The sequence below is a fragment of the Pseudophryne corroboree genome, chromosome 1 (genome assembly GCF_028390025.1).
Source record: "Pseudophryne corroboree isolate aPseCor3 chromosome 1, aPseCor3.hap2, whole genome shotgun sequence".
Classification (NCBI taxonomy): domain Eukaryota; kingdom Metazoa; phylum Chordata; class Amphibia; order Anura; family Myobatrachidae; genus Pseudophryne; species Pseudophryne corroboree.
The window spans coordinates 448,591,183-448,616,116 of record NC_086444.1 but is presented as its reverse complement, the minus strand read 5'-3'; the positions used below and the strand labels follow the sequence as shown (position 1 = coordinate 448,616,116).

The 24,934-nt window shown below is 49.0% G+C and overlaps 1 protein-coding gene across 4 annotated transcripts in view; it reads right to left on the bottom strand.

Annotated features, from left to right (window-relative positions):
* The window catches only part of RBM23 (RNA binding motif protein 23), a 298,094-nt gene that overhangs the window by 33,507 nt on the left and 239,653 nt on the right, over window positions 1-24,934 (bottom strand). For all 4 annotated transcript variants that reach the window (XM_063913568.1, XM_063913567.1, XM_063913569.1 and 1 more), the window contains 2 exons: window positions 6,543-6,680; window positions 832-897 (listed from right to left, as the gene is read on the bottom strand). In XM_063913568.1, the coding sequence (XP_063769638.1) occupies window positions 832-897; window positions 6,543-6,680 (204 nt within the window). The remainder of the gene's footprint in view (window positions 1-831; window positions 898-6,542; window positions 6,681-24,934) is intronic.

Sequence of the window (24,934 nt, the reverse complement as noted above, 5' to 3'; positions counted from 1 at the left end):
AGTCTAGAATGCAGGAAAACACTACTGACAGAAAGGACTTCTACATAAATGTGATCTGTTTAAAGTTATGTATTGTGTACTAATGTGGCAGGCAAAACTGTTACTTGAGTAAGTGCTCTCCAGTTACATGAACATGTATTATAATGGAGATGAAAAAGATGTGTTTGGAACATAACAATTCTACCCAAATTTTAATCACACTGCACATGCGTTTGCCCAATTCACTATACCGTATAACCCCCTAACAGACTTAAATTTTGGTCTCACAGACCTCACATTTTGCCAAACAAATACATCTAAGTGAATAAAGCCATTAATATCAGCTTTCTATAATTGGGTGAACTGCAAATATATATCCTTCCATGAAACGGCTCCTTGTCTTCTTCAATGTATTTCACTTTCTTAGGGTGTATCCTCTACATTTAGGAGCTGTCCCTGGATACACAGGTGGTCATGGAAGATGTATCTCCACTATTCCTAAAGAGAACAAGCATTCCTGCACTGGAGTTAATATAAGCTGCAGGGTAGCAGTATAAAATAGTAAGAACAGAAAACACACTAACCTGGGGACACCTATTAAGACATTGTCCAAAGGCTTTGGGATCTTAACTAAAACAAGAGATTGTTAAGCATGGCTAAAGAAGGGGAAGTTACTTTTAGACTCTCAATGGTTAAGTGCAAGATCTGTGTAGCTTCTTCCAGATTAGAGAATAAAAACAAAAAACACCACAATATAAAACTAGCAAAGATATTTTTGATAGCATGTTTGGCAGAGAGGGTGCTCACAATGCTATGATACAGAATTTGGCCTTTTAATAATTAAACTCTTACTGTTATGAATCCATAGCCCTTTGACCGTCCTGTATCAGGTTCCCTCTGGAGCTGAATATTCTCAATCTATAAAACAATAATGTAAATAAACAAAACAAATAATAGTTTTCAAATAGAATTAAGAAAAAAATAAGATTTTACTTACCGATAAATCTATTTCTCGTAGTCCGTAGTGGATGCTGGGGACTCCGTCAGGACCATGGGGAATAGCGGCTCCGCAGGAGACAGGGCACAAAAGCAAGCTTTTAGGATCACATGGTGTGTACTGGCTCCTCCCCCTATGACCCTCCTCCAAGCCTCAGTTAGGTACTGTGCCCGGACGAGCGTACACAATAAGGAAGGATCTTGAATCCCGGGTAAGACCCAAACCAGCCACACCAATCACACCGTACAACTTGTGATCTGAACCCAGTTAACAGTATGATAACAATGAAGTAGCCTCTAAAAAAGATGGCTCACAACAATAATAACCCGATTTTTGTAACAATAACTATGTACAAGTAATGCAGACAATCCGCACTTGGGATGGGCGCCCAGCATCCACTACGGACTACGATAAATAGATTTATCGGTAAGTAAAATCTTATTTTCTCTAACGTCCTAGTGGATGCTGGGGACTCCGTCAGGACCATGGGGATTATACCAAAGCTCCCAAACGGGCGGGAGAGTGCGGGTGACTCTGCAGCACCGAATGAGAGAACTCCAGGTCCTCCTCAGCCAGGGTATCAAATTTGTAGAATTTTACAAACGTGTTCCCCCCTGACCACGTAGCTGCTCGGCAAAATTTTAAAGCCGAGACCCCCTCGGGCATCCGCCCAAGATGAGCCCACCTTCCTTGTGGAATGGGCATTTACAGATTTTGGCTGTGGCAGGCCTGCCACAGACTGTGCAAGCTGAATTGTACTACAAATCCAACGAGCAATAGTCTGCTTAGAAGCAGGAGCACCCATCTTTTGGGGTGCATACAATATAAACAGCAAGTCAGACTTTCTGACTCCAGCCGTCCTGGAAATATATATATATATATATATATATATATCTATTTTTAGGGCCCCGACAACGTCTAGCAACTTGGAGTCCTCCAAGTCCCTAGTAGCCGCAGGCACCACAATATGTTGTTTCAGGCGAAACGCTGACACCACCTTAGGAAGAAACTGGGGACGAGTCCGCAGTTCTGCCCTGTCCGAATGGAAAAACAAATATGAGCTTTTTTTAAGACAAAGCCCCCAATTCTGACAATCGCCTGGCCGAGGCCAGGGCCACAACATGGTCCCTTTCCATGTGAGATATTTCAAATCCACAGATTTGATCGGTTCAAACCAATATGATTTGAGGAATCCCAACACTACGTTGAGATCCCACGGTGCCACTGGAGGCACACAAGGGGCTGTATATGCAATACTCCCTTGACAAACGTCTGGACTTCAGGAATTGAAGCCAATTTTTTCTGGAAGAAAATCTACAGGGCCGAAACTTGAACCTTAATGGACCCCAATTTGAGGCTCATAGACACTCCTGTTTTCAGGAAGTGCAGAAATCGACCTAGTTGAAATTTTTTTTTCGTGGGGCCTTCCTGGCCTCACCCACGCAACATATTTTCACCACATGTGGTGATAACGTTGTGCGGTCACCTCCTTCCTGGCTTTGACCAGGGTAGGTATGACCTCTTCCGGAATGCCTTTTCCCTTAGGATCCGGTGTTCAACCGCCATGCCGTCAAACGCAGTCGCGGTAAGTCTTGGAACAGACAAGGTCCCTGCTGGAGCAGGTCCTTTCTTAGAGGCAGATGCCACGGTTCCTCTTGGAACAGACATGGTTCTTGCTGAAAGCAAATCCCATCTTAGCTCCCGAGGCCATTAGTCCTCTGTGAGCATCTCTTGAAGTTCCGGGTACCAAGTCCCTCTTGGCCAATCCGGAGCCACGAGTATAGTTCTTACTCCTCTACGTCTTATAATTCTCAATACCTTGGTTATGAGAAGCAGAAGAGGGAACACATACACCGACTGTTACACCCACGGTGTTACCAGGACGTCCACAGCTATCGCCTGAAGGTCTCGTGACCTGGCGCAATACCTGTCCCGTTTTTTGTTTGGGCGGGACGCCATCATTTCCACCTTTGGTCTTTCCCAACGGTTCACAATCATGCGGAAAACTTCCCGATGAAGTTCCCACTCTCCCGGGTGGAGGTCGTGCCTGCTGAGGAAGTCTGCTTCCCAGTCGTCCACTCCCGGAATGAACACTGCTGACAGTGCTATCACATGATTTTCCGTCTAGCGAAAAATCCTTGCAGTTTTGACCACTGCCTCCTGCTTCTTGTGCCGCCCTATCTTACGTGGGCGACTGCCGTGATGTTATCCCACTGGATCAATACCGGCTGACCTTGAAGCAGAGGCCTTGCTAAGCTTATAGCATTACAAATTTGCTCTTAGCTCCAGTATATTTATGTGGAGAGAATTCTCCAGACTTGATCACACTCCCTGGAAATTTTTTCCCTGTGTGACTGCTCCCCAGCCTCTCAGGCTGGCCTCCGTGGTTACCAGCATCCAATCCTGAATGCCGAATCTGCGGCCCTCTAGAAGATGAGCACTCTGTAATCACCACAGGAGAGACACCCTTGTCCTTGGATATAGGGTTATCCGCTGATGCATCTGAAGATGCGATCCGGACCATTTGTCCAGCAGATCCCACTGAAGAGTTCTTGCGTGAAATCTGCCGAATGGAAGCGCTTCGTAATAAGCCACCATTTTTTACCAGGACTCTTGTGCAATGATGCACTGACACTTTTCCTGGTTTTAGGAGGATCCCGATTAGCTCGGATAACTCCCTGGCTTTCTCCTCTGGGAGAAACACCCTTTTCCTGGACTGTGTCCAGAATCATCCCTAGGACCAGCAGACGTGTCGTCGGAACAACTGCGGTTTTGGAATATTTAGAATCCACCCGTGCTGTCGTAGAACTACTTGAGATAGTGCTACTCCGACCTCCAACTGTTCTCTGGACCTTGTTCTTATCAGGAGGTCGTCCATTTTCTTTGAAGACGAATCCTCATTTCGGTCATTACCTTGGTAAAGACCCGGGGTGCCTTGGACACTCCAACGGCATCGTCTGAAACTGATAGTGACAGTTCTGTACCACGAACCTGAGGTACCCTTGGTGAGAAAAGCAAATTTTGGGACATGGAGGTAAGCATCCCTGATGTCCCGGGACACCATATAGTCCCCTTGTTCCCAGTTCGCTATCACTGCTCTGAGTGACTCCATCTGGATTTGAACCCTTGTAAGTGTTCAAATTTTTCAGATTTAGAATCGGTCTCACCTAGCCTTCTGGCTTCAGTACCACCCTATAGTGTGGAACAATACCCCTTTCCTTGTTGTAGGAGGGGTAATTTTATTATCACCTGCTGGGAATACAGCTTGTGAATTGTTTTCAATACTGCCTCCCTGTCGGAGGGGGACATTGGTACAGCAGACTACAGGAACCTGCGAGGGGGGAAACGCCTCGACATTCCAATCTGTGCCCCTTTGATACTACTTGTAGGATCCAGGGGTCCTGTACGGTCCCAGCGTCATGCTGAGAACTTAGTAGAAGCGGTGGAGGGCTTCTGTTACTGGGAATGGACTGCCTGCTGCAGTCTTCTTCCCTTTCCTCTATCCCTGGGCAGATATCTTATAGGGGCGAAAAGACTGAGGCTGAAAAGACGGTGTCTTTTTTTTTTTGCAGAGATGTGACTTAGGGTAAAAAACGGTGGATCTTCCAGCAGTTGCCGTGGCCACCAGGTCCCATGGACCGACCCCAAATAACTCCTCCCCTTTTATACGGCAATACATCTTTGTGCCGTTTGGAATCTGCATCCCCTGACCACTGTCGTGTCCATAAACATCTTCTTGCAGATATGGACATCGCATTTACTCTTGATGCCAGAGTGCAAATATCCCTCTGCGCATCTCGTATATATAGAAATGCATCCTTTAAATGCTCTATAGTCAATAAAATACTGTCCCTGTCAAGGGTATCAATATTTTTAGTCAGGGAATCCGACCAAGCCACCTCAGCTCTGCCCATCCAGGCTGAGGCGATCGCTGGTCACAGTATAACACCAACATGTGTGTGTATACTTTTTAGGATATTTTTCTGATAAGCATGTGAGCGCCTTATCCACCCTGAGGGGTGTTTCCCAATGCGCCTTAACTTCTGGCGGGAAAAGGTATACCGCCAATAATTTTCTATCGGGGGAAACCCACGCATCATCACACACTTCATTTAATTTATCTGATTCAGGAAAAACTACAGGTAGTTTTTTCACCTCACACATAATACCCTTCTTTGTGGTACTTGGAGTATCAGAAATATGTAACACCTCCTTCATTGCCCTTAACGTGTGGCCCTAAAGGAAAATACGTTTGTTTCTTCACCGTCGACACTGAAATCAGTGTCCGTGTCTGGGTCTATGTCGACCGACTGAGGTAAATGGGCGTTTTTACAAGCCCCTGACGGTGTCTGAGACGCCTGGACCGGTACTAATTTGTTCGCCGGCCGTCTCATGTCGTCAACCCACTTGCAGCGTGTTGACATTATCACGTAATTCCATAAGTAAGCCATCCATTCCGGTGTCGACTCCCTAGAGAGTGACATCACCATTACAGGCAATTTGCTCCGCCTCCTCACCAACATTTTCCTCATACATGTCGACACACACGTACCGACATACAGCACACACATAGGGAATGCTCTGATAGAGGACAGGACCCACTAGCCCTTTGGGGAGACAGAGGGAGAGTTTGCCAGCACACACCAAAATGCTATAATTATACAGGGACAACCTTTATATAAGTGTTCCTCCCATATAGCATTTAATATATATATGTATATCGCCAAATCAGTGCCCCCCCTCTCTGTTTTAACCCTGTTTCTGTAGTGCAGTGCAGGGGAGAGCCTGGGAGCCTTCCCCTCAGCCTTTCTGTGAGGGAAAATGGCGCTGTGTGCGGAGGAGAATAGGCCCCGCCCCCTTTTCGGCGGGCTTCTTCTCCGGAGATTGTGAAGTCTGGCAGGGGTTAAATACATCCATATAGCCTCAAGGGCTATATGTGATGTATTTTTCGCCATACAGGTATTCTACATTGCTGCCAGGGCGCCCCCCCCCCCCGCGCCCTGCACCCTCCGTGATCGCTGTGGGAAGTGTGCTGACAGACAATGGCGCACAGCTGCAGTGCTGTGCGCTACCTGAGGAAGACTGAAAAGTCTTCTGCCGCCTGGTTCCGGACCTCTTCAATCTTCAGCATCTGCAAGGGGGTCGGCGGCGCGGCTCCGGGACGAACCCCAGGGCGAGACCTGTGTTCCGACTCCCTCTGAAGCTAATGGTGTCCAGTAGCCTAAGAATCCAATCCATCCTGCACGCAGGTGAGTTGAAATTCTCTCCCCTAAGTCCCTCGATGCAGTGAGCCTGTTGCCAGCAGGACTCACTGAAAATAAAGAACCTAAAAACTTTTTCTAAGCAACTCTTTAAGAGAGCCACCTAGATTGCACCCTTCTCGGACGGGCACAAAAACCTAACTGAGGCTTGGAGGAGGGTCATAGGGGGAGGAGCCAGTACACACCATGTGATCCTAAAAGCTTGCTTTTGTGCCCTGTCTCCTGCGGAGCCGCTATTCCCCATGGTCCTGACGGAGTCCCCAGCATCCACTAGGACGTTAGAGAAACTAAATAGGCACGCTTACCTTCCCAAAAGGCTCAAATATTCCCTTCAGCATGTCCTCTGTGATGTTAAAGTGCAGAGATCCCACATAGAGACGCATGGGTCCAAAATTTCCTCTCTGGAGATTATTAGCCATAGCAGCCATGCGGTTCTTCTCAGCCTATGAGAAAATATTACTTATTAGAAGTGAAGCGAAAAAAAATAAAAAATATATACAGGCCTACACAAAAACTAGGGTCCAATGTGGATAAGCTGCCCAGCAGCTAAGCATATCCTGTCTTCATGATATTAAGGACAGGGAACAGAATTTTAAACACTGTAGTACAGCAGCATTACCAAAAAGAAGAGCATATCTAACAGGCATTACGGCTATATACGCCTGTTAGCAATGGTGGGGCTGAATAGGCCAAACATACTATTTAGACAAGGTGCTCATGTAGTGAATATAGTCAGCCTATAAGTAAAGTTGGGCACACACATAGATTATTTTTCCCAAAAAGCCAACTAGCTGGCAGGATGGAACAAAAATCCAGCAATGTAAGGGAGCAAACGACACATAGCCCAATTGTACTATCATGACAATGACCTCATGCACAAATGGAGGTTCAGCTAAAAAAAATGAAAATAAAAAATTAATATTGGTTGGCAGCCTGTGATGTGGCTTAACTTGACTACAGGCCTGTAACAAGGAGTGACCTTCTAAAAAGAAGATTAATATATTACAAGAATTATGAATTTTATATACACACACACGAAAAAAAAAAAAAACTGTCAAAGGAGCCGCACGAAGATGCCCCAAAAAGGCCACATCAAAATAGGATTTTAATTACCTACTGGTAAATCCTTTTCTCGTAGTCCATAAGGAATATTGGAGGAATCTGGTACGATGGGGTCCAAAGGTGCCGGTGCACTTTAAAATTAACTGGGTGTGCTGGCTCCTCCCCTCTATGCCCCCTCCCAAAGGCAGTCATAGGTAAAATAGTGCCTGAAGGAGAAAGGGCATACTTGAGAGATGTAACAAACAACAACGAGAATTGAGATTTACACACCAGCACACCACTAACATAAAACGAACAGCAACGACTGGTAACAAAACAGCAACAGCTGAACAGGTAACCATAGAAAAGAGAACCTGCTGAAAATTCAACGCACTGAGGCGGGGCGCCCAATATTCCTTATAGACTACAAGAAAAGGATTTACCGGTAGGTAATTAAAATAAGAATTTACTCACCGGTAATTCTATTTCTCGTAGTCCGTAGTGGATGCTGGGGACTCCGTAAGGACCATGGGGATTAGCGGCTCCGCAGGAGACTGGGCACAACTATAAAGAAAGCTTTAGACTACTGGTGTGCACTGGCTCCTCCCACCAAGACCCTCCTAAAGACTTCAGTTAGGATACTGTGCCCGGAAGAGCTGACACAATAAGGAAGGATTTTGAATCCCGGGTAAGACTCATACCAGCCACACCAATCACACCGTATAACTCGCGATACAATACCCAGTTAACAGTATGAGAACAACTGAGCCTCTCAACAGATGGCTCAACAAGAACCCATTAGTTAAGCAATAACTATATACAAGTATTGCAGACAATCCGCACTTGGGATGGGCGCCCAGCATCCACTACGGACTACGAGAAATAGAATTACCGGTGAGTAAATTCTTATTTTCTCTAACGTCCTAAGTGGATGCTGGGGACTCCGTAAGGACCATGGGGATTATACCAAAGCTCCCAAAACGGGCGGGAGAGTGCGGATGACTCTGCAGCACCGAATGGGCAAACTCTATGTCCTCCTCAGCCAGGGTGTCAAACTTGTAGAATTTAGCAAACGTGTTTGACCCCGACCAAGTAGCTGCTCGGCAAAGTTGAAGAGCCGAGACCCCTCGGGCAGCCGCCCAAGAAGAGCCCACCTTCCTCGTGGAATGGGCTTTCACTGATTTAGGATGCGGCAGTCCAGCCGCAGAATGTGCAAGCTGAATCGTACTACAGATCCAGCGAGCAATAGTCTGCTTTGAAGCAGGTGCACCCAACTTGTTGGGCGCATACAGGATAAAGAGCGAGTCAGTCTTTCTGACTCCAGCTGTCCTGGAAACATAGATTTTCAGGGCCCTGACTACGTCCAAACACTTGGAAGCCTCCAAGTCATTTGTAGCCGCAGGCACCACGATAGGTTGGTTCAGATGAAAAGCTGATACCACTTTGGGGAGAAACTGGGGACGAGTCCTCAATTCTGCCCTATCCATATGGAAAATCAGATAAGGGCTTTTACATGACAAAGCCGCCAATTCTGATACACACCTGGCCGAAGCTAAGGCCAACAACATGACCACTTTCCACGTGAGATATTTCAAATTCACGGTTTTCAGTGGCTCAAACCAATGTGACTTTAGGAAATCCAACACCACGTTGAGATCCCAAGGTGCCACTGGAGGCACAAAAGGGGGCTGAATATGCAGCACTCCCTTAACAAAAGTCTGAACTTCAGGTAGTGAAGCCAGTTCTCTCTGTAAGAAAATCGATAGAGCCGAAATCTGGACCTTAATGGAACCCAATTTAAGGCCCATAGTCACCCGACTGTAGGAAGTGCAGGAAACGGCCCAGCTGAAATTCCTCCGTTGGGGCCTTCCTGGCCTCACACCACGCAACATATTTTCGCCATATGCAGTGATAATGGTTTGCGGTTACTTCTTTCCTAGCTTTAATCAGCGTAGGAATGACTTCCTCCGGAATGCCCTTTTCCTTCAGGATCCGGTGTTCAACCGCCATGCCGTCAAACGCAGCCGCGGTAAGTCTTGGAACAGACAGGGCCCCTGCTGCAGCAGGTCTTGTCTGAGCTGTAGAGGCCATGCGTCCTCTGAGATCATTTCTTGAAGTTCCGGGTACCAAGCTCTTCTTGGCCAATCCGGAACAATGAGTATAGTTCTTACTCCTCTTCTCCTTATTATCCTCAGTACCTTTGGTATGAGAGGAAGAGGAGGGAACACATAAACCGACCGGTACACCCACGGTGTCACTAGAGCGTCCACAGCTATCGCCTGTGGGTCCCTTGACCTGGCGCAGTACTTTTCTAGCTTTTTGTTGAGGCGGGACGCCATCATGTCCACCTGTGGCCTTTCCCAACGGTTTACAATCATTTGAAAGACTTCTGGATGAAGTCCCCACTCTCCCGGGTGGAGGTCGTGCCTGCTGAGGAAGTCTGCTTCCCAGTTGTCCACTCCCGGAATGAACACTGCTGACAGTGCTAACACGTGATTTTCCGCCCATCGGAGAATCCTTGTGGCTTCTGCCATTGCCGTCCTGCTTCTCGTGCCGCCCTGTCGGTTTACATGGGCGACCGCCGTGATGTTGTCTGACTGGATCAGTACCGGCTGGTTTTGAAGCAGGGTTTTTGCCTGACTTAGGGCATTGTAAATGGCCCTCAGTTCCAGAATATTTATGTGAAGGGAAGTCTCCTGACTTGACCATAGTCCTTGGATGTTTCTTCCCTGTGTGACTGCCCCCCAGCCTCGAAGGCTGGCATCCGTGGTCACCAGGACCCAGTCCTGTATGCCGAATCTGCGGCCCTCTTGAAGATGAGCACTCTGCAGCCACCACAGCAGAGACACCCTTGTCCTTGGAGACAGGGTTATCAGCCGATGCATCTGAAGATGCGACCCGGACCACTTGTCCAACAGGTCCCACTGAAAGGTTCTTGCATGAAACCTGCCGAATGGAATTGCTTCGTAGGAAGCTACCATCTTTCCCAGGATCCGCGTGCAGTGATGCACCGACACCTGTTTTGGTTTTAGGAGGCCTCTGACTAGAGATGACAGCTCCTTGGCCTTCTCCTCCGGGAGAAACACTTTTTTCTGTTCTGTGTCCAGAACCATCCCCAGGAACAGTAGATGTGTCGTAGGGACCAGCTGTGACTTTGGAATGTTTGGAATCCAGCCGTGCTGTAGTAGCACCTCCCGAGATAGTGCTACCCCGACCAACAACTGCTCTCTGGACCTCACCTTTATCAGGAGATCGTCCAAGTACGGGATAATTAAAACACCCTTCTTTCGAAGGAGTATCATCATTTCGGCCATTACCTTGGTAAAGACCCTCGGAGCCGTGGATAGACCGAACGGCAACGTCTGGAATTGGTAATGACAATCCTGTACCACAAATCTGAGGTACTCCTGGTGAGGATGGTAAATGGGGACATGCAGGTAAGCATCCTTGATGTCCAGTGATACCATGTAATCCCCCTCGTCCAGGCTTGCAATAACCGCCCTGAGCGATTCCATCTTGAACTTGAATTTTTTATATATGTGTTCAAGGATTTCAAATTTAAAATGGGTCTCACCGAACCGTCCGGTTTCGGTACCACAAACATTGTGGAATAGTAACCCCGTCCTTGTTGAAGTAGGGGTACCTTTACTATCACTTGTTGTGAATACAGCTTGTGAATTGCCTGTAACACTGCCTCCCTGCCTGAGGGAGTGGTTGGCAAGGCAGATTTGAGGAAACGGCGGGGGGGGAGACGTCTCGAACTCCAGCTTGTACCCCTGAGATACTATCTGAAAAATCCAGGGATCCACTCGTGAGCGAGCCCACTGATTGCTGAAATATTTGAGACGGGCCCCCACCGTACCTGGCTCCGCCTGTGGAGCCCCAGCGTCATGCTGTGGACTTAGAGGAAGCGGGGGAGGACTTTTGCTCCTGGGAACTGGCTGTATGCTGCAGCTTTTCCCCCCTACCTCTGCCTCTGGGCAGAAAGGACGCGCCTTTAACCCGCTTGCCCCTATTGGGCCGAAAGGACTGTACCTGATAATACGGTGCTTTCTTTGGTTGTGAGGGAACATGGGGTAAAAATGTAGACTTCCCAGCTGTTGCTGTGGAAACGAGGTCCGAGAGACCATCCCCGAACAACTCCTCACCCTTATAAGGCAGAACTTCCATGTGCCTTTTGGAATCTGCATCACCTGTCCACTGCCGAGTCCATAACCCTCTCCTGGCAGAAATGGACATTGCACTAATTTTTGATGCCAGCCGGCAAATATCCCTCTGTGCATCCCTCATGTATAAAAGTGCGTCTTTTATATGCTCTACGGTTAGCAATATAGTGTCCCTGTCTAGGGTATCAATATTTTCTGACAGGGAATCTGACCACGCAGCTGCAGCACTGCACATCCATGCTGAAGCAATAGCTGGTCTCAGTATAACACCTGTGTGTGTATATATAGATTTCAGGATAGCCTCCTGCTTTCTATCAGCAGATTCCTTCAGGGCGGCCGTATCCAGAGACGGTAGTGCCACCTTCTTTGACAAGCGTGTGAGCGCTTTATCCACTCTAGGGGATGTTTCCCAACGTGACCTATCCTCTGGCGGGAAAGGGTACGCCATTAGTAACCTCTTAGAAATTACCAGCTTCTTATCAGGGGAAGCCCACGCTTCTTCACACACTTCATTTAACTCCTCAGATGGAGGAAAAGCTACTGGTAGTTTTTTTCTCTCCAAACATAATACCCTTTTTTGTGGTACCGGGGGTAACATCAGAAATGTGCAACACATTTTTCATTGCCTCAATCATGTAACGTGTGGCCCTACTGGAAGTTACATTAGTCTCATCGTCGTCGACACTGGAGTCAGTATCCGTGTCGACATCTGTGTCTGCCATCTGAGGTAGCGGGCGTTTTAGAGCCCCTGATGGCTTTTGAGACGCCTGGGCAGGCACAGGCTGAGAAGCCGGCTGTCCCACATTTGGTATGTCGTCAAACCTTTTATGCAAGGAGTCGACACTGTCACGTAATTCCTTCCACAGCACCATCCACTCAGGTGTCGACCCCGCAGGGGGTGACATCACATTTATCGGCATCTGCTCCGCCTCCACATAAGCCTCCTCCTCAAACATGTCGACACTGCCGTACCGACACACCGCAAACACACAGGGAATGCTCTGACAGAGGACAGGACCCCACAAAGCCCTTTGGGGAGACAGAGAGAGAGTATGCCAGCACACACCAGAGCGCTATATAACACAGGGATCCCACTATAAATGAGTGTTTTCCCTTATAGCTGCTTTTTGTATATTTATATATCCTGCGCCTAAATTTAGTGCACCCCCTCTCTTTTTTACCCTTCTGTAGTGCAGGGGAGAGCCAGGGAGCTTCCTTCCAGCGGAGCTGTGAGGGAAAAATGGCGCCAGTGTGCTGAGGGAGATGGCCCCGCCCCTTTTTCGGCGGACTTCTCCCGCTTTTTCTGGAATACTGGCAGGGGTATTTTTACATCTATATAGCCTCTAGGACTATATATGATGTAGATTTGCCAGCCAAGGTGTCATATATTGCCCTCAGGGCGCCCCCCCCCCCCCAGCGCCCTGCACCCATCAGTGACCGGAGTGTGAGGTGTACATGAGGAGCAATGGCGCACAGCTGCAGTGCTGTGCGCTACCTTGGTGAAGACCGAAGCATTCTGCCGCCGATTTTCCGGACCTCTTCATGCTTCTGGCTCTGTAAGGGGGTCGGCGGCGCGGCTCCGGGAACGAACACCAAGGTCGGGTCCTGCGGTCGATCCCTCTGGAGCTAATGGTGTCCAGTAGCCTAAGAAGCCCAAACTACCACCTGTTAGGTAGGTTCGCTTCTTCTCCCCTTAGTCCCTCACTGCAGTGAGTCTGTTGCCAGCAGATCTCACTGTAAAATAAAAAACCTAAATATACTTTCTTTCTAGGAGCTCAGGAGAGCCCCTAGTGTGCATCCAGCTCAGCCGGGCACAAGAATCTAACTGAAGTCTGGAGGAGGGTCTTGGTGGGAGGAGCCAGTGCACACCAGTAGTCTAAAGCTTTCTTTATAGTTGTGCCCAGTCTCCTGCGGAGCCGCTAATCCCCATGGTCCTTACGGAGTCCCCAGCATCCACTTAGGACGTTAGAGAAAATCCTATTTTCTCTAGCATACATAAGTGATATTGGGGGAACCTAGTACGATGGGGACGTCCCAAAGCTTCCAGAACGGGCACCGCCTGCCCAAACTGGGAATCCTCTTTGGCCAGGGTATCAAACCTGTAGAACTTCAAAGGTGTTCTTCCCCGACCAGGTAGCAGCTCGGCATAGTTGCAAGGACGAGACTCCACGGGCAGCTGCCCAGGAATACCCCACCGATCTAGTAGAGTGTGCCTTCAGAGACTGTGGAACAGGCAAGGCTGCCGACACATAGGCCTGTTGGATAGTAAGCCTAAGCCAACGAGCAATGGACTGCTTAGAAGCAGGGCAACCCTTTTTCTGTGCATCATATAGCACGAACAAGGAATCAGTCTTTCTAATCCGAGCTGTTCTCTTAACATAGATCTTCAAGGCTCGCACAGCATCCAATGCCTCTGAAGGAGCAGAAGTGTCAGAACTTGATGGAACCACAATAGGTTGATTCAAGTGGAATGCACAGACGAACTTCGGCAGGAACTGCTGCCTAGTCCTCATAAAAGACCAAGTCTTTTACACGATAAGGCCCCCAAATCGGAGACACGCCTAGCAGAAGCCAGGGCCAATAACATCACCGTTTTCCACGTGAGGTACTTGTCTTCTACCATCGTCAGAGGTTCAAACTAGGAGGACTGTAGAAATTCGAACAGTACATTCAAGTCCCAGGGTGCCGTGGGTGGCACAAAAGGAGGCTGAATGTGAAGCACCCCTTGCAAGAAGGTCTGAACTTCTGGCAACACTGCCAACTTCTTCTGGAGGAAAATTGAGAGCGCTGAAATCTGGACCTTAATGGAACCCAGACGCAAGCTCTTATCCACACCAGCCTGCCGGAAAATAAGAATTTACTTACCGATAATTCTATTTCTCGTAGTCCGTAGTGGATGCTGGGCACTCCGTAAGGACCATGGGGAATAGCGGCTCCGCAGGAGACTGGGAATAGCGGCTCCGCAGGAGACTGGGCACAAAAGTAAAGCTTTAGGACTACCTGGTGTGCACTGGCTCCTCCCCCTATGACCCTCCTCCAAGCCTCAGTTAGGATACTGTGCCCGGACGAGCGTACACAATAAGGAAGGATTTTGAATCCCGGGTAAGACTCATACCAGCCACACCAATCACACCGTATAACTTGTGATCTGAACCCAGTTAACAGTATGATAACAGAGGAGCCTCTAGAAAAGATGGCTCACAACAATAATAACCCGATTTAGTTAACAATAACTATGTACAAGTATTGCAGACAATCCGCACTTGGGATGGGCGCCCAGCATCCACTACGGACTACGAGAAATAGAATTATCGGTAAGTAAATTCTTATTTTCTCTGACGTCCTAGTGGATGCTGGGAACTGCGTAAGGACCATGGGGATTATACCAAAGCTCCCAAACGGGCGGGAGAGTGCGGATGACTCTGCAGCACCGAATGAGAGAACTCCAGGTCCTCCTCAGCCAGGGTATCAAATTTGTAGAATTTAGCAAACGTGTTTGCCCCTGACCAAGTAGCTGCTCGGCAAAGTTGTAAAGCCGAGACCCCTCGGGCAGCCGCCCAAGATGAGCCCACTTTCCGTGTGGAATGGGCTTTTACAGATTTTGGCTGTGACAGGCCTGCCACAGAATGTGCAAGCCGAATTGTACTACAAATCCAACGAGCAATAGTCTGCTTAGAAGCAGGAGCACCCAGCTTGTTGGGTGCATACAGGATAAACAGCGAGTCAGATTTTCTGACTCCAGCCGTCCTGGAAACATATATTTTCAGGGCCCTGACAACATCTAGCAACTTGGAGTCCTCCAAGTCCCTAGTAGCCGCAGGCACCACAATAGGTTGGTTCAGGTGAAACGCTGAAACCACCTTAGGGAGAAACCGAGGACGAGTCCTCAATTCCGCCCTGTCCGTATGGAAAATCAGATAAGGGCTTTTACAGAATAAAGCCGCCAATTCTGACACGCGCCTGGCCCAGGCCAGGGCCAACATCTTTAAGTGGTTCAAACCAATGTGACTTTTGGAACCCAAAAACTACATTGAGATCCCAAGGTGCCACTGGAGGCACAAAAGGAGGCTGTATATGCAGTACCCCTTTTACAAACGTCTGCACTTCAGGGACTGAAGCTAGTTCTTTCTGGAAGAAAATTGACAGGGCCGAAATTTTAACCTTAATGGACCCCAATTTCAGGCCCATAGACACTCCTGTTTGCAGGAAATGTAGGAATCGACCCAGTTGAAATTCCTCCGTCGGGCCTTACTGGCCTCGCACCACGCAACATATTTTCGCCAAAAGTGGTGATAATGTTTTGCGGTTACATCCTTCCTGGCTTTGATCAGGATAGAGATGACTTCATCCGGAATGCCTTTTTCCTTCAGGATCCGGCGTTCAACCGCCATGCCGTCAAACGCAGCTGCGGTAAGTCTTGGAACAGACAGGGTCCTTGCTGGAGCAGGTCCCTTCTTAGAGGTAGAGGCCACGGATCCTCCGTGAGCCTCTCTTGAAGTTCCGGGTACCAAGTCCTTCTTGGCCAATCCGGAGCCACGAATATAGTGCTTACTCCTCTCCATCTTATAATTCTCAGTACCTTGGGTATGAGAGGCAGAGGAGGGAACACATACACTGACTGGTACACCCACGGTGTTACCAGAGCGTCTACAGCTATTGCCTGAGGGTCCCTTGACCTGGCGCAATACCTGACGAGTTTTTTGTTGAGGCGGGACGCCATCATGTCCACCTTTGGTTTTTCCCAACGGTTTATAAACATGTGGAAGACTTCTGGGTGAAGTCCCCATTCTCCCGGGTGGAGGTCGTGTCTGCTGAGGAAGTCTGCTTCCCAGTTGTCCACTCCCGGAATGAATACTGCTGACAGTGCTATCACATGATTTTCCGCCCAGCGAAGAATCCTTGCAGCTTCTGCCATTGACTGCTTCTTGTGCCACCCTGTCTGTTTACGTGGGTGACTGCCGTGATGTTGTCCGACTGGATCAACCCGGCTGACCTTGAAGCAGAGGTCTTGCTAAGCTTAGAGCATTGTAAATGGCTCTTAGCACCAGGATATTTATGTGAAGTGATGTCTCCAGGCTTGACCATAAGCCCTGGAAATTTCTTCCCTGTGTGACTGCTCCCCAGCCTCGCAGGCTGGCATCCGTGGTCACCAGGACCCAGTCCTGAATGCCGAATCTGCGGCCCTCTAGAAGATGAGCACTCTGCAACCACCACAGGAGGGACACCCTTGTCCTTGGTGACCGGGTTATCCGCTGATGCATCTGAAGATGCAACCCCGACCATTTGTCCAGCAGGTCCCACTGGAAAGTTCTTGCGTGGAATCTGCCGAATGGGCTTGCTTCGTAGGAAGCCACCATTTTTCCCAGAACCCTTGTGCATTGATGCACTGAGACTTGGCTCGGTTTTAGGAGGTTCCTGACTAGCTCGGATAACTCCCTGGCTTTCTCCTCCGGGAGAAACACCTTTTTCTGGACTGTGTCCAGAATCATCCCTAGGAACAGAAGACGAGTCGTCGGAACCAGCTGCGATTTTGGAATATTGAGAATCCAACCGTGCTGTCGCAACACTACCTGAGATAGTGCTACACCGACCTCCAACTGTTCCCTGGATCTTACCCTTATCAGGAGATCGTCCAAGTAAGGGATAACTAAAACTCCCTTCCTTCAAAGGAGTATCATCATTTCGGCCATTACCTTGGTAAAGACCCGGGGTGCCGTGGACCATCCAACGGCAGCGTCTGAAACTGATAGTGACAGTTCTGTACCACAAACCTGAGGTACCCTTGGTGAGAAGGGTAAATTGGGACATGAAGGTAAGCATCCTTGATGTCCAGAGACACCATGTAGTCCCCTTCTCTTGAATTTGAACCTCTGTATGTAAGTGTTCAAAGATTTTAGATTTAAAATCGGTCTCACCGAGCCGTCCGGCTTCGGTACCACAACAGTGTGGAATAATACCCCTTTCCCTGTTGCAGGAGGGGTACCTTGATTATCACCTGCTGGGAATACAGCTTGTGAATGGCTTCCAAAACTGCCTCCCTGTCTGCTTTTAAAGCCCCAGCGTCATGCTGAGGGCTTGGCAGAGGCGGGAGAGGGCTTCTGTTCCTGGGAACTGGCTGATTTCTGCAGCCTTTTTCCTCTCCCTCTGTCATGGGGCAGAAATGAGGAACCTTTTGCCCACTTGTCTAATTAGTGCCCCCCTCTCTTTTTTAACCCTTTCTGTAGTGTAGTGACTGCAGGGGAGAGCCAGGGAGCTTCCCTCCAACGGAGCTGTGAGGGAAAATGGCGCCAGTGTGCTGAGGAGATAGGCTCCGCCCCCTTCTCGGCGGCCTTTTCTCCCGTTTTTCAGTGTAATCTGGCAGGGGTTAAAATTCATCCATATAGCCCTGGGGGCTATATGTGATGTATTTTCGCCAGCCAAGGTGTTTTTATTGCTGCTCAGGGCGCCCCCCCCTAGCGCCCTGCACCCTCAGTGACCGAAGTGTGAAGTGTGCTGAGGAGCAATGGCGCACAGCTGCAGTGCTGTGCGCTACCTTGGTGAAGACAGGATGTCTTCTGCCGCCGATTTTTTCTGGCTCTGTAAGGGGGCCGGCAGCGCGGCTCTGGGACCGGACTCCATGGCTGGGCCTGTGTTCGATCCCTCTGGAGCTAATGGTGTCCAGTAGCCTAAGAAGCCCAATCCACTCTGCACGCAGGTGAGTTCGCTTCTTCTCCCCTTAGTCCCTCGATGCAGTGAGCCTGTTGCCAGCAGGTCTCACTGAAAATAAAAAACCTAAAACTAAACTTTTCACTAAGCAGCTCAGGAGAGCCCCTAGTGTGCACCCTTCTCGTTCGGGCACAAAAATCTAACTGAGGCTTGGAGGAGGGTCATAGGGGGAGGAGCCAGTGCACACCAGGTAGTCCTAAAGCTTTACTTTTGTGCCCAGTCTCCTGCGGAGCCGCTATTCCCAGTCTCCTGCGGAGCCGCTATTCCCCATGGTCCTTACGGAGTTCCCAGCATCCACTAGGACGTCAGAGAAATGGCGGATACACACGGTCCTCGCACCAAGAGACATATCTCCTCCAGATATGATGATAGTGTTTTGACATTACAGGTTTCCTGCACCATGGTAGCAATAACCTTTTTAGAAATGCCCTTGTGAGCTAGGATGTTCCGCTCACTCTCCATGCAGTCAGACGAAGCCGCAGTAAGTCCTGGTAGATGAACTGTCCTTGTTGAAGAAGACCTCTTCTAAGTGGCATAGGCCAAGGGTCTTCGACGGACATATCCAGAAGATCCGCATACCAAGCCCTCCGAGGCCAATCCGGGGCAATTAGAATTGCCTGGACTCTTTGATTGCCGATTCACTTGAGCACCCTTGGGAGCAATGGAATCAGAAGAAACAGGTAGACCAGCCGGTAAGGCCATGGCGACGTCAGGGCATCTACTGCCTTAGCCTGAGGGTCCCTGGTTCGTGAACAATACCAACAAAGCTTCTTGTTGAGTTGAGAAGCCATCATGTCTATTTGTGGGCAACCCCACCTTTCGATGATCTGCTGAAACACCGGATGGTGAAGCCCCCACTCTCTCGGGTGCAGATCGTGACGACTCAGGAAGTCAGCTTCCCAGTTGTCTACTCCCGAAATGAAGATTGCGGACATCGCTCTTGCATTTCTTTCTGCCCAGAGGAGTATCTTTGACACCTCTCGCATGCAGGCTCTGCTTTTTGTCCCTCCTTGTCGACTGATGTACGCCACTGCTGTGGCGTTGTCCTACTGTACCTGGATCGCGTGATCCCCAAGGAGAGGCCTGAAGCAGAGCATTGTAGATCGCCCGAAGTTCCAGTATGTTGATTGGAAGGAGGGCTTCTATGGGCTGACCACCTGCCCTGGAACTGAGCCCCCTGGGTGACATCTCCCCATCCTCTCAGACTCGCATCTGTCGTAAGGAGGATCCAATCCTGAATCCCGAAACTTCAGCCTTCCAGTAGGTTGGAGGACAGCAGCCACCACAGGAGAAAAATCCTGGCCTGAGGTGACAGCCAAATTATCTGGTGCATCTGAAGATGTGACCCGGACCATTTGCTCAGGAGATCCGTACGAGGCAACCATTTTCCCAAACAATCTTATGCAAAGATGGATACCCGAGTAGGCCGGAGAACCATTCGAACCATCTCCTGAAGTGTTCTCGCCTTGTCCTCTGGGAGGAACACTTTTTGGGCCACACTATCCAGTAACATTCCCAGGAACAGGAGCCTCTCGAGGGCTCCAGGTGGGACTTCTGTAAATTGAGGCTCCACCCATGGTGTGACAGAAGCTGGATAGTGCGGTCTATATGGAGCAATAAAAGCTCCCTGCATCTTGTTTTGATCAGGAGATCGTCCAGGTAAGGGACAACATTGACCCCCTGGACCTGAAGTTGGAACATTATCTCCGCCATGACCTTCGTGAACACCCTTGGATCTGTGGACAGGCCGAATGGTAGCGCCTGGAACTGGTAGTGATCGTTCAGCAGGGCAAACCTCCGGTAAGCCTGATAAGGTGGCCAAATCGGGATATGGAGATAGGCGTCTTTTATATCCAGGGAGACCATAAACTCCCGTTCTTCCAGGCCCGCAATATGCTTCAAGGATTCCATCTTGAACTTGAAAACCTTTAGGTAAGGGTTCAAGGATTTTAGATTCAAAATGGGCCTTACCGAACCGTCCGGTTTTGGTACCACGAGTAATAACCCTGTCCCTGCTGTTGCAGCTGCACTGGAACAATGACTTGGGATTGTACCAATTTTAAGATGGCCTGTTGCAGCACGCGTATCCTCCAAAGCTGGTAAGCTTTATTGAAAAATCGTTTCGGAGGAGCACTGTCGAACTCCAGCTTGTAGCCCTGAGAAATGAGGTCCTTGACCCAGGTATCCTGGTAGGAACTTTTCCAGATGTGGCTGAAGTGACGCAGCCGAGCTCCTACCTCGAGATCCCCTTGGGGTGGATGGGCACCGTCATGCTGAGGCCTTAGTGGAAGCAGTACCGGTGCTCTCCTGACAACTGGCGATCGCTGGTTTTCTTGTCTTACCTCTGGTGCCTCTAGCCGCGTTGGAAGCACCTTTGGCCCTAGATCTAAACCAGTCAGACCGAAAGGACTGGGTACACGGCCCCGGGTAGGAACGTCTAGCCGGTAGGGCCCCAGAGGGGAGAAATGTGGATTTCCCCGCAGTAACTTTAGAAATCCACGGATCCAATTCTCCCCCAAAGAGCCATTCCCCCGAAAAGGGAAGAGCCTCGACACTGCGCGTGGATCCTGCGTCCGCTATCCACAATGCCCTGTGCACCGACACTGCCATAGCAGTGGTCCTATCATTAATATTGCCGATCTCCTTGAGAGAGAGTCACATAGGACACATGCGGTGTCCTGAATGTGCTTCAGGAGAGTCACTGTAGTGACCAGGGGCAAATCCCCCGAGAGGCCCTCCTGAATCTGAGTAGCCCAGGTATGAATGGCATGGAGTCATCCAGCAACCTGCTATGACCAGTCTTTGAGACATACCCGCTGCTGTGTAGATAGACTTTAAAGTAGTCTCTATCTTCCTATCCTCAGGGTCCTTCATGGTGAAGGAGACCGGGGCTGGCAGCACCGCCTTCTAGGATAGACGCGAGACTGAAACTTCCACATCCGGGGGTTCTTCCCAGAATTTTCTGCCTTCAGAAGCAAATGGGAAAGTGTGTAAAAACCGGTTTTGACACTTGGTATTTTTTATCTGGATTTTCCAGGCTAACTTAAATAGGTCATCTAACTCGGCAGAATCAGGGAAAGTGACACTGAACTTGTTTTGTGTGAAGAAAAACGACTGCTGTGATGCAGCATCCTCTAGAGGGAGTTTTAACACGTCCCGTATAGCCAAAATGAGGGGTTCAAGACCCTGTGCAGAAGGGGAATCCCAAATAATAGGTTCCAATTCCTCCCCCTCCTCCAGTATTTCCTCATCTGAATCTGAAAGTAAAGCAGGCAACCCACGTTTCTGTGGTCCTAAAATTAGAGAGGAGGGCTGGTCAGCCCTCGCAGCCAGGTCTGCAACAGCCTGCTGCAATTGTTGAGTTTTTTAAATGAGTGAGCGGAGATGACATATCAGACATTATGTTTTTAATGGCACCCAGCCATGAAGGCTCTTGACCCCCCCCCCCCCCCCTCCCCCTTCCCAGTCCCCATACACTGCATAATTGGTGTTTTTCCATGTTTACAGTAACACTTACATACACACAGACAAGTAATATGATAGCAAGCCAGCCCTTACTGTATGTGAGAGGGAGACAAAGAGAATAGACCAGCACATCCAAGCTTAACAGCCCCGGTAAGGTTTCAAGTTGATATACCACGGTGAAGCACCTGTGTTTTGTCCTTTTCAGGACACAGATTAGTGTACAAATGCAGCTCTCCTCATTTACTACACCCCTGTACCAGATTTCCTGCGCATCCTGAGTGTCTGGAGGACCTGTGTATGCCTGCTGCTGCAGCTGTAAGTAGAGGAAGGCGCTAAAATGCCGCTGGTCCTGCTCTGAGGAAGCTTCACCCCCTGTAATGGCGCTGGAGTTTCAGCTATCTTTACACTGGCAAAAGTCTCCCCTTGAGTAGAAAACATCACACAAGTGCTAGTTTTTACCCACCGCTGCCAGTGTACACAGGGGGGCTATAGCGGGTTCACCCAAGGAGGGTCCCGTATGCCGCGCCCTGCTGCACCATGAACTGGGGGACCCCACTAGCGGGTCCCCCGGTTTATACTAACCATTGATGTCACCTTCAGGCTATCGTTAGGGGTGTGCAGCGTGCTGCGATTGTGACCGCAAAGGCGCAGTGCCCTGCTGTACAACAACCTCCCAGAACGGTGCTCCTGCAGCGGGGAAGCGGCTCTGACACCTCGCAAAGCCATTGACTGTCCCCCCTAACTCCCACGGTGCAGGTATGCTGTTGCCCAAACAGTATACCGAAAATATACGTTATGGTAAGAACTTACCGTTGATAACGTGATTTCTCTTATGTCCCCAGGTATCCACAGGATAACATTGGGATATGGTTGAGCGACAGCGGAAATGGCACCAACACGGTCACGAGCTTTCTGGCCTCCCAGGATGCATCAAGGGCCTTCACCATATAGTCCCGCCCACTGACTCAGTCAAATCAGTTCTTTCCACAGCGATTTAGGCAGGAGCATCAGGTAGAGACCTGTTTAGGCGATAAGAACACACATGCACACCCTTCCATACAAGAAGGAAGAGGTTTTAGTGATTGTCAAGATCCTCAAATCAGGTGCGTCAGGGTGGGATCCCTGTGGATACCCGTGGACATAAGAGAAATCACGTTATCAACGGTAAGTTCTTACCATAACATATATTTCTCTGGCTGGGTCCACAGGATTATTCACAGGATATCACTGGGATTCCCAAAGCCATTCTAGTGGTGGGGACGCTCCTGATTACACAGGAGGACCTTTCGCCCGAAGTCTGCGTCATGAGAGGCAAAAGTATCCAAGGCATAATGTCTAATGAATGTGTTTATGGAAGACCATGTGGCTGCCTTACATATCTGTTCTGCTGAAGCACCTTGTTGTGCTGCCCATGAAGGACCTACCTTACGTGTAGAGTGTGCAGAGACATTAGCCGGAGTAGGGAGATCTGCATGAGAATAAGCTTCTGATATTACCATTCGGAGCCATCTCGCCAGCGTCTGTTTACTAGCAGGCCATCCTTTTCTATGAAATCCGTAGAGGATGAAGAGAAAATCTGTTTTTCTGATGGCACTAGTACGATCTGTGTAGATTCTTAAAGCTCGGACCACGTCCAGCGACGCTTCTCCCGCAGATAGTCCCGATACCTGAAAAGCTGGGACTACAATCTCTTCATTCAGGTGAAACTTTGATACCACCTTTGGAAGATAACCAGATCTCGTTCTGAGAACTGCTCTGTCTGGAAAAAAGGAAAGGAGACTTACACAATAACGCTCCTAAATCTGACTCTCTGCCAGTAGAAAAAGTACTTTAGCCGTTAACCATTTAAGATCTGCTCTCTTAAGTGGTTCAAACAGAGGACCCTGGAGGAATTTAAGAACTAAATTCAAATCCCAGGGAGCTGCAGGAGGAACAAATGGAGGTTGAATATGCACAACTCCCTGAAAGAAAGTACGTACATCCTGTAAATCAGCGATCTTTCGCTGAAACCATACAGTTAACGCTGATACTTGAACTCTCAAGGTAGCAACTTTCAAACCTTTATCCAATCCTGCTTGAAGGAAATCCAAAATCCTGGATACTTTAAAAGATCTTGGATTCAAATTTTTTCCAGTACACCAATAAATATAGGCTTGCCATATTCTATGATACACACGGGCCGAAGAAGACTTTCTTGCTCTAAGCATAGTTTGGATTACTTGATTCGAAAATCCTCTAGCCTCTAAGATAGAGGTTTCAACAGCCACGCCGTCAAAGACAGGCGATCAAGATGACTGTGACAACAAGGACCCTGCATTAGCAGATCTGGACGTTGAGGGAGCAGTATCGGTGCTTCCACGGAAATCCTCAGTATATCTGTGTACCAATGCCTTCTTTGCTAAGCTGGAGCTAATAAGAATTTACTTACCGATAATTCTATTTCTCGTAGTCCGTAGTGGATGCTGGGGACTCCGTAAGGACCATGGGGAATAGCGGCTCCGCAGGAGACTGGGCACATCTAAAGAAAGCTTTAGGACTATCTGGTGTGCACTGGCTCCTCCCCCTATGACCCTCCTCCAAGCCTCAGTTAGGATACTGTGCCCGGACGAGCGTACACAATAAGGAAGGATTTTGAATCCCGGGTAAGACTCATACCAGCCACACCAATCACACTGTACAACTTGTGATCTGAACCCAGTTAACAGCATGATAACAGAGGAGCCTCTAGAAAAGATGGCTCACTACAGCAATAACCCGATTTTTTGGTAACAATAACTATGTACCAGTATTGCAGACAATCCGCACTTGGGATGGGCGCCCAGCATCCACTACGGACTACGAGAAATAGAATTATCGGTAAGTAAATTCTTATTTTCTCTAACGTCCTAAGTGGATGCTGGGGACTCCGTAAGGACCATGGGGATTATACCAAAGCTCCCAAACGGGCGGGAGAGTGCGGATGACTCTGCAGCACCAATTCAGAGAACTCCAGGTCCTCCTCAGCCAGGGTATCAATTTTGTAGAATTTTACAAACGTATTTGCTCCTGACCAAGTAGCTGCTCGGCAAAGTTGTAAAGCCGAGACCCCTCGGGCAGCCGCCCAAGATGAGCCCACCTTCCTTGTGGAGTGGGCATTTACAGATTTTTGGCTGTGGCAGGCCTGCCACAGAATGTGCAAGCTGGATTGTACTACAAATCCAACGAGCAATAGTCTGCTTAGAAGCAGGAGCACCCAGCTTGTTGGGTGCATACAGGATAAACAGCGAGTCAGATTTTCTGACTCCAGCCGTCCTGGAAACATATTTTCAGGGCCCTGACAA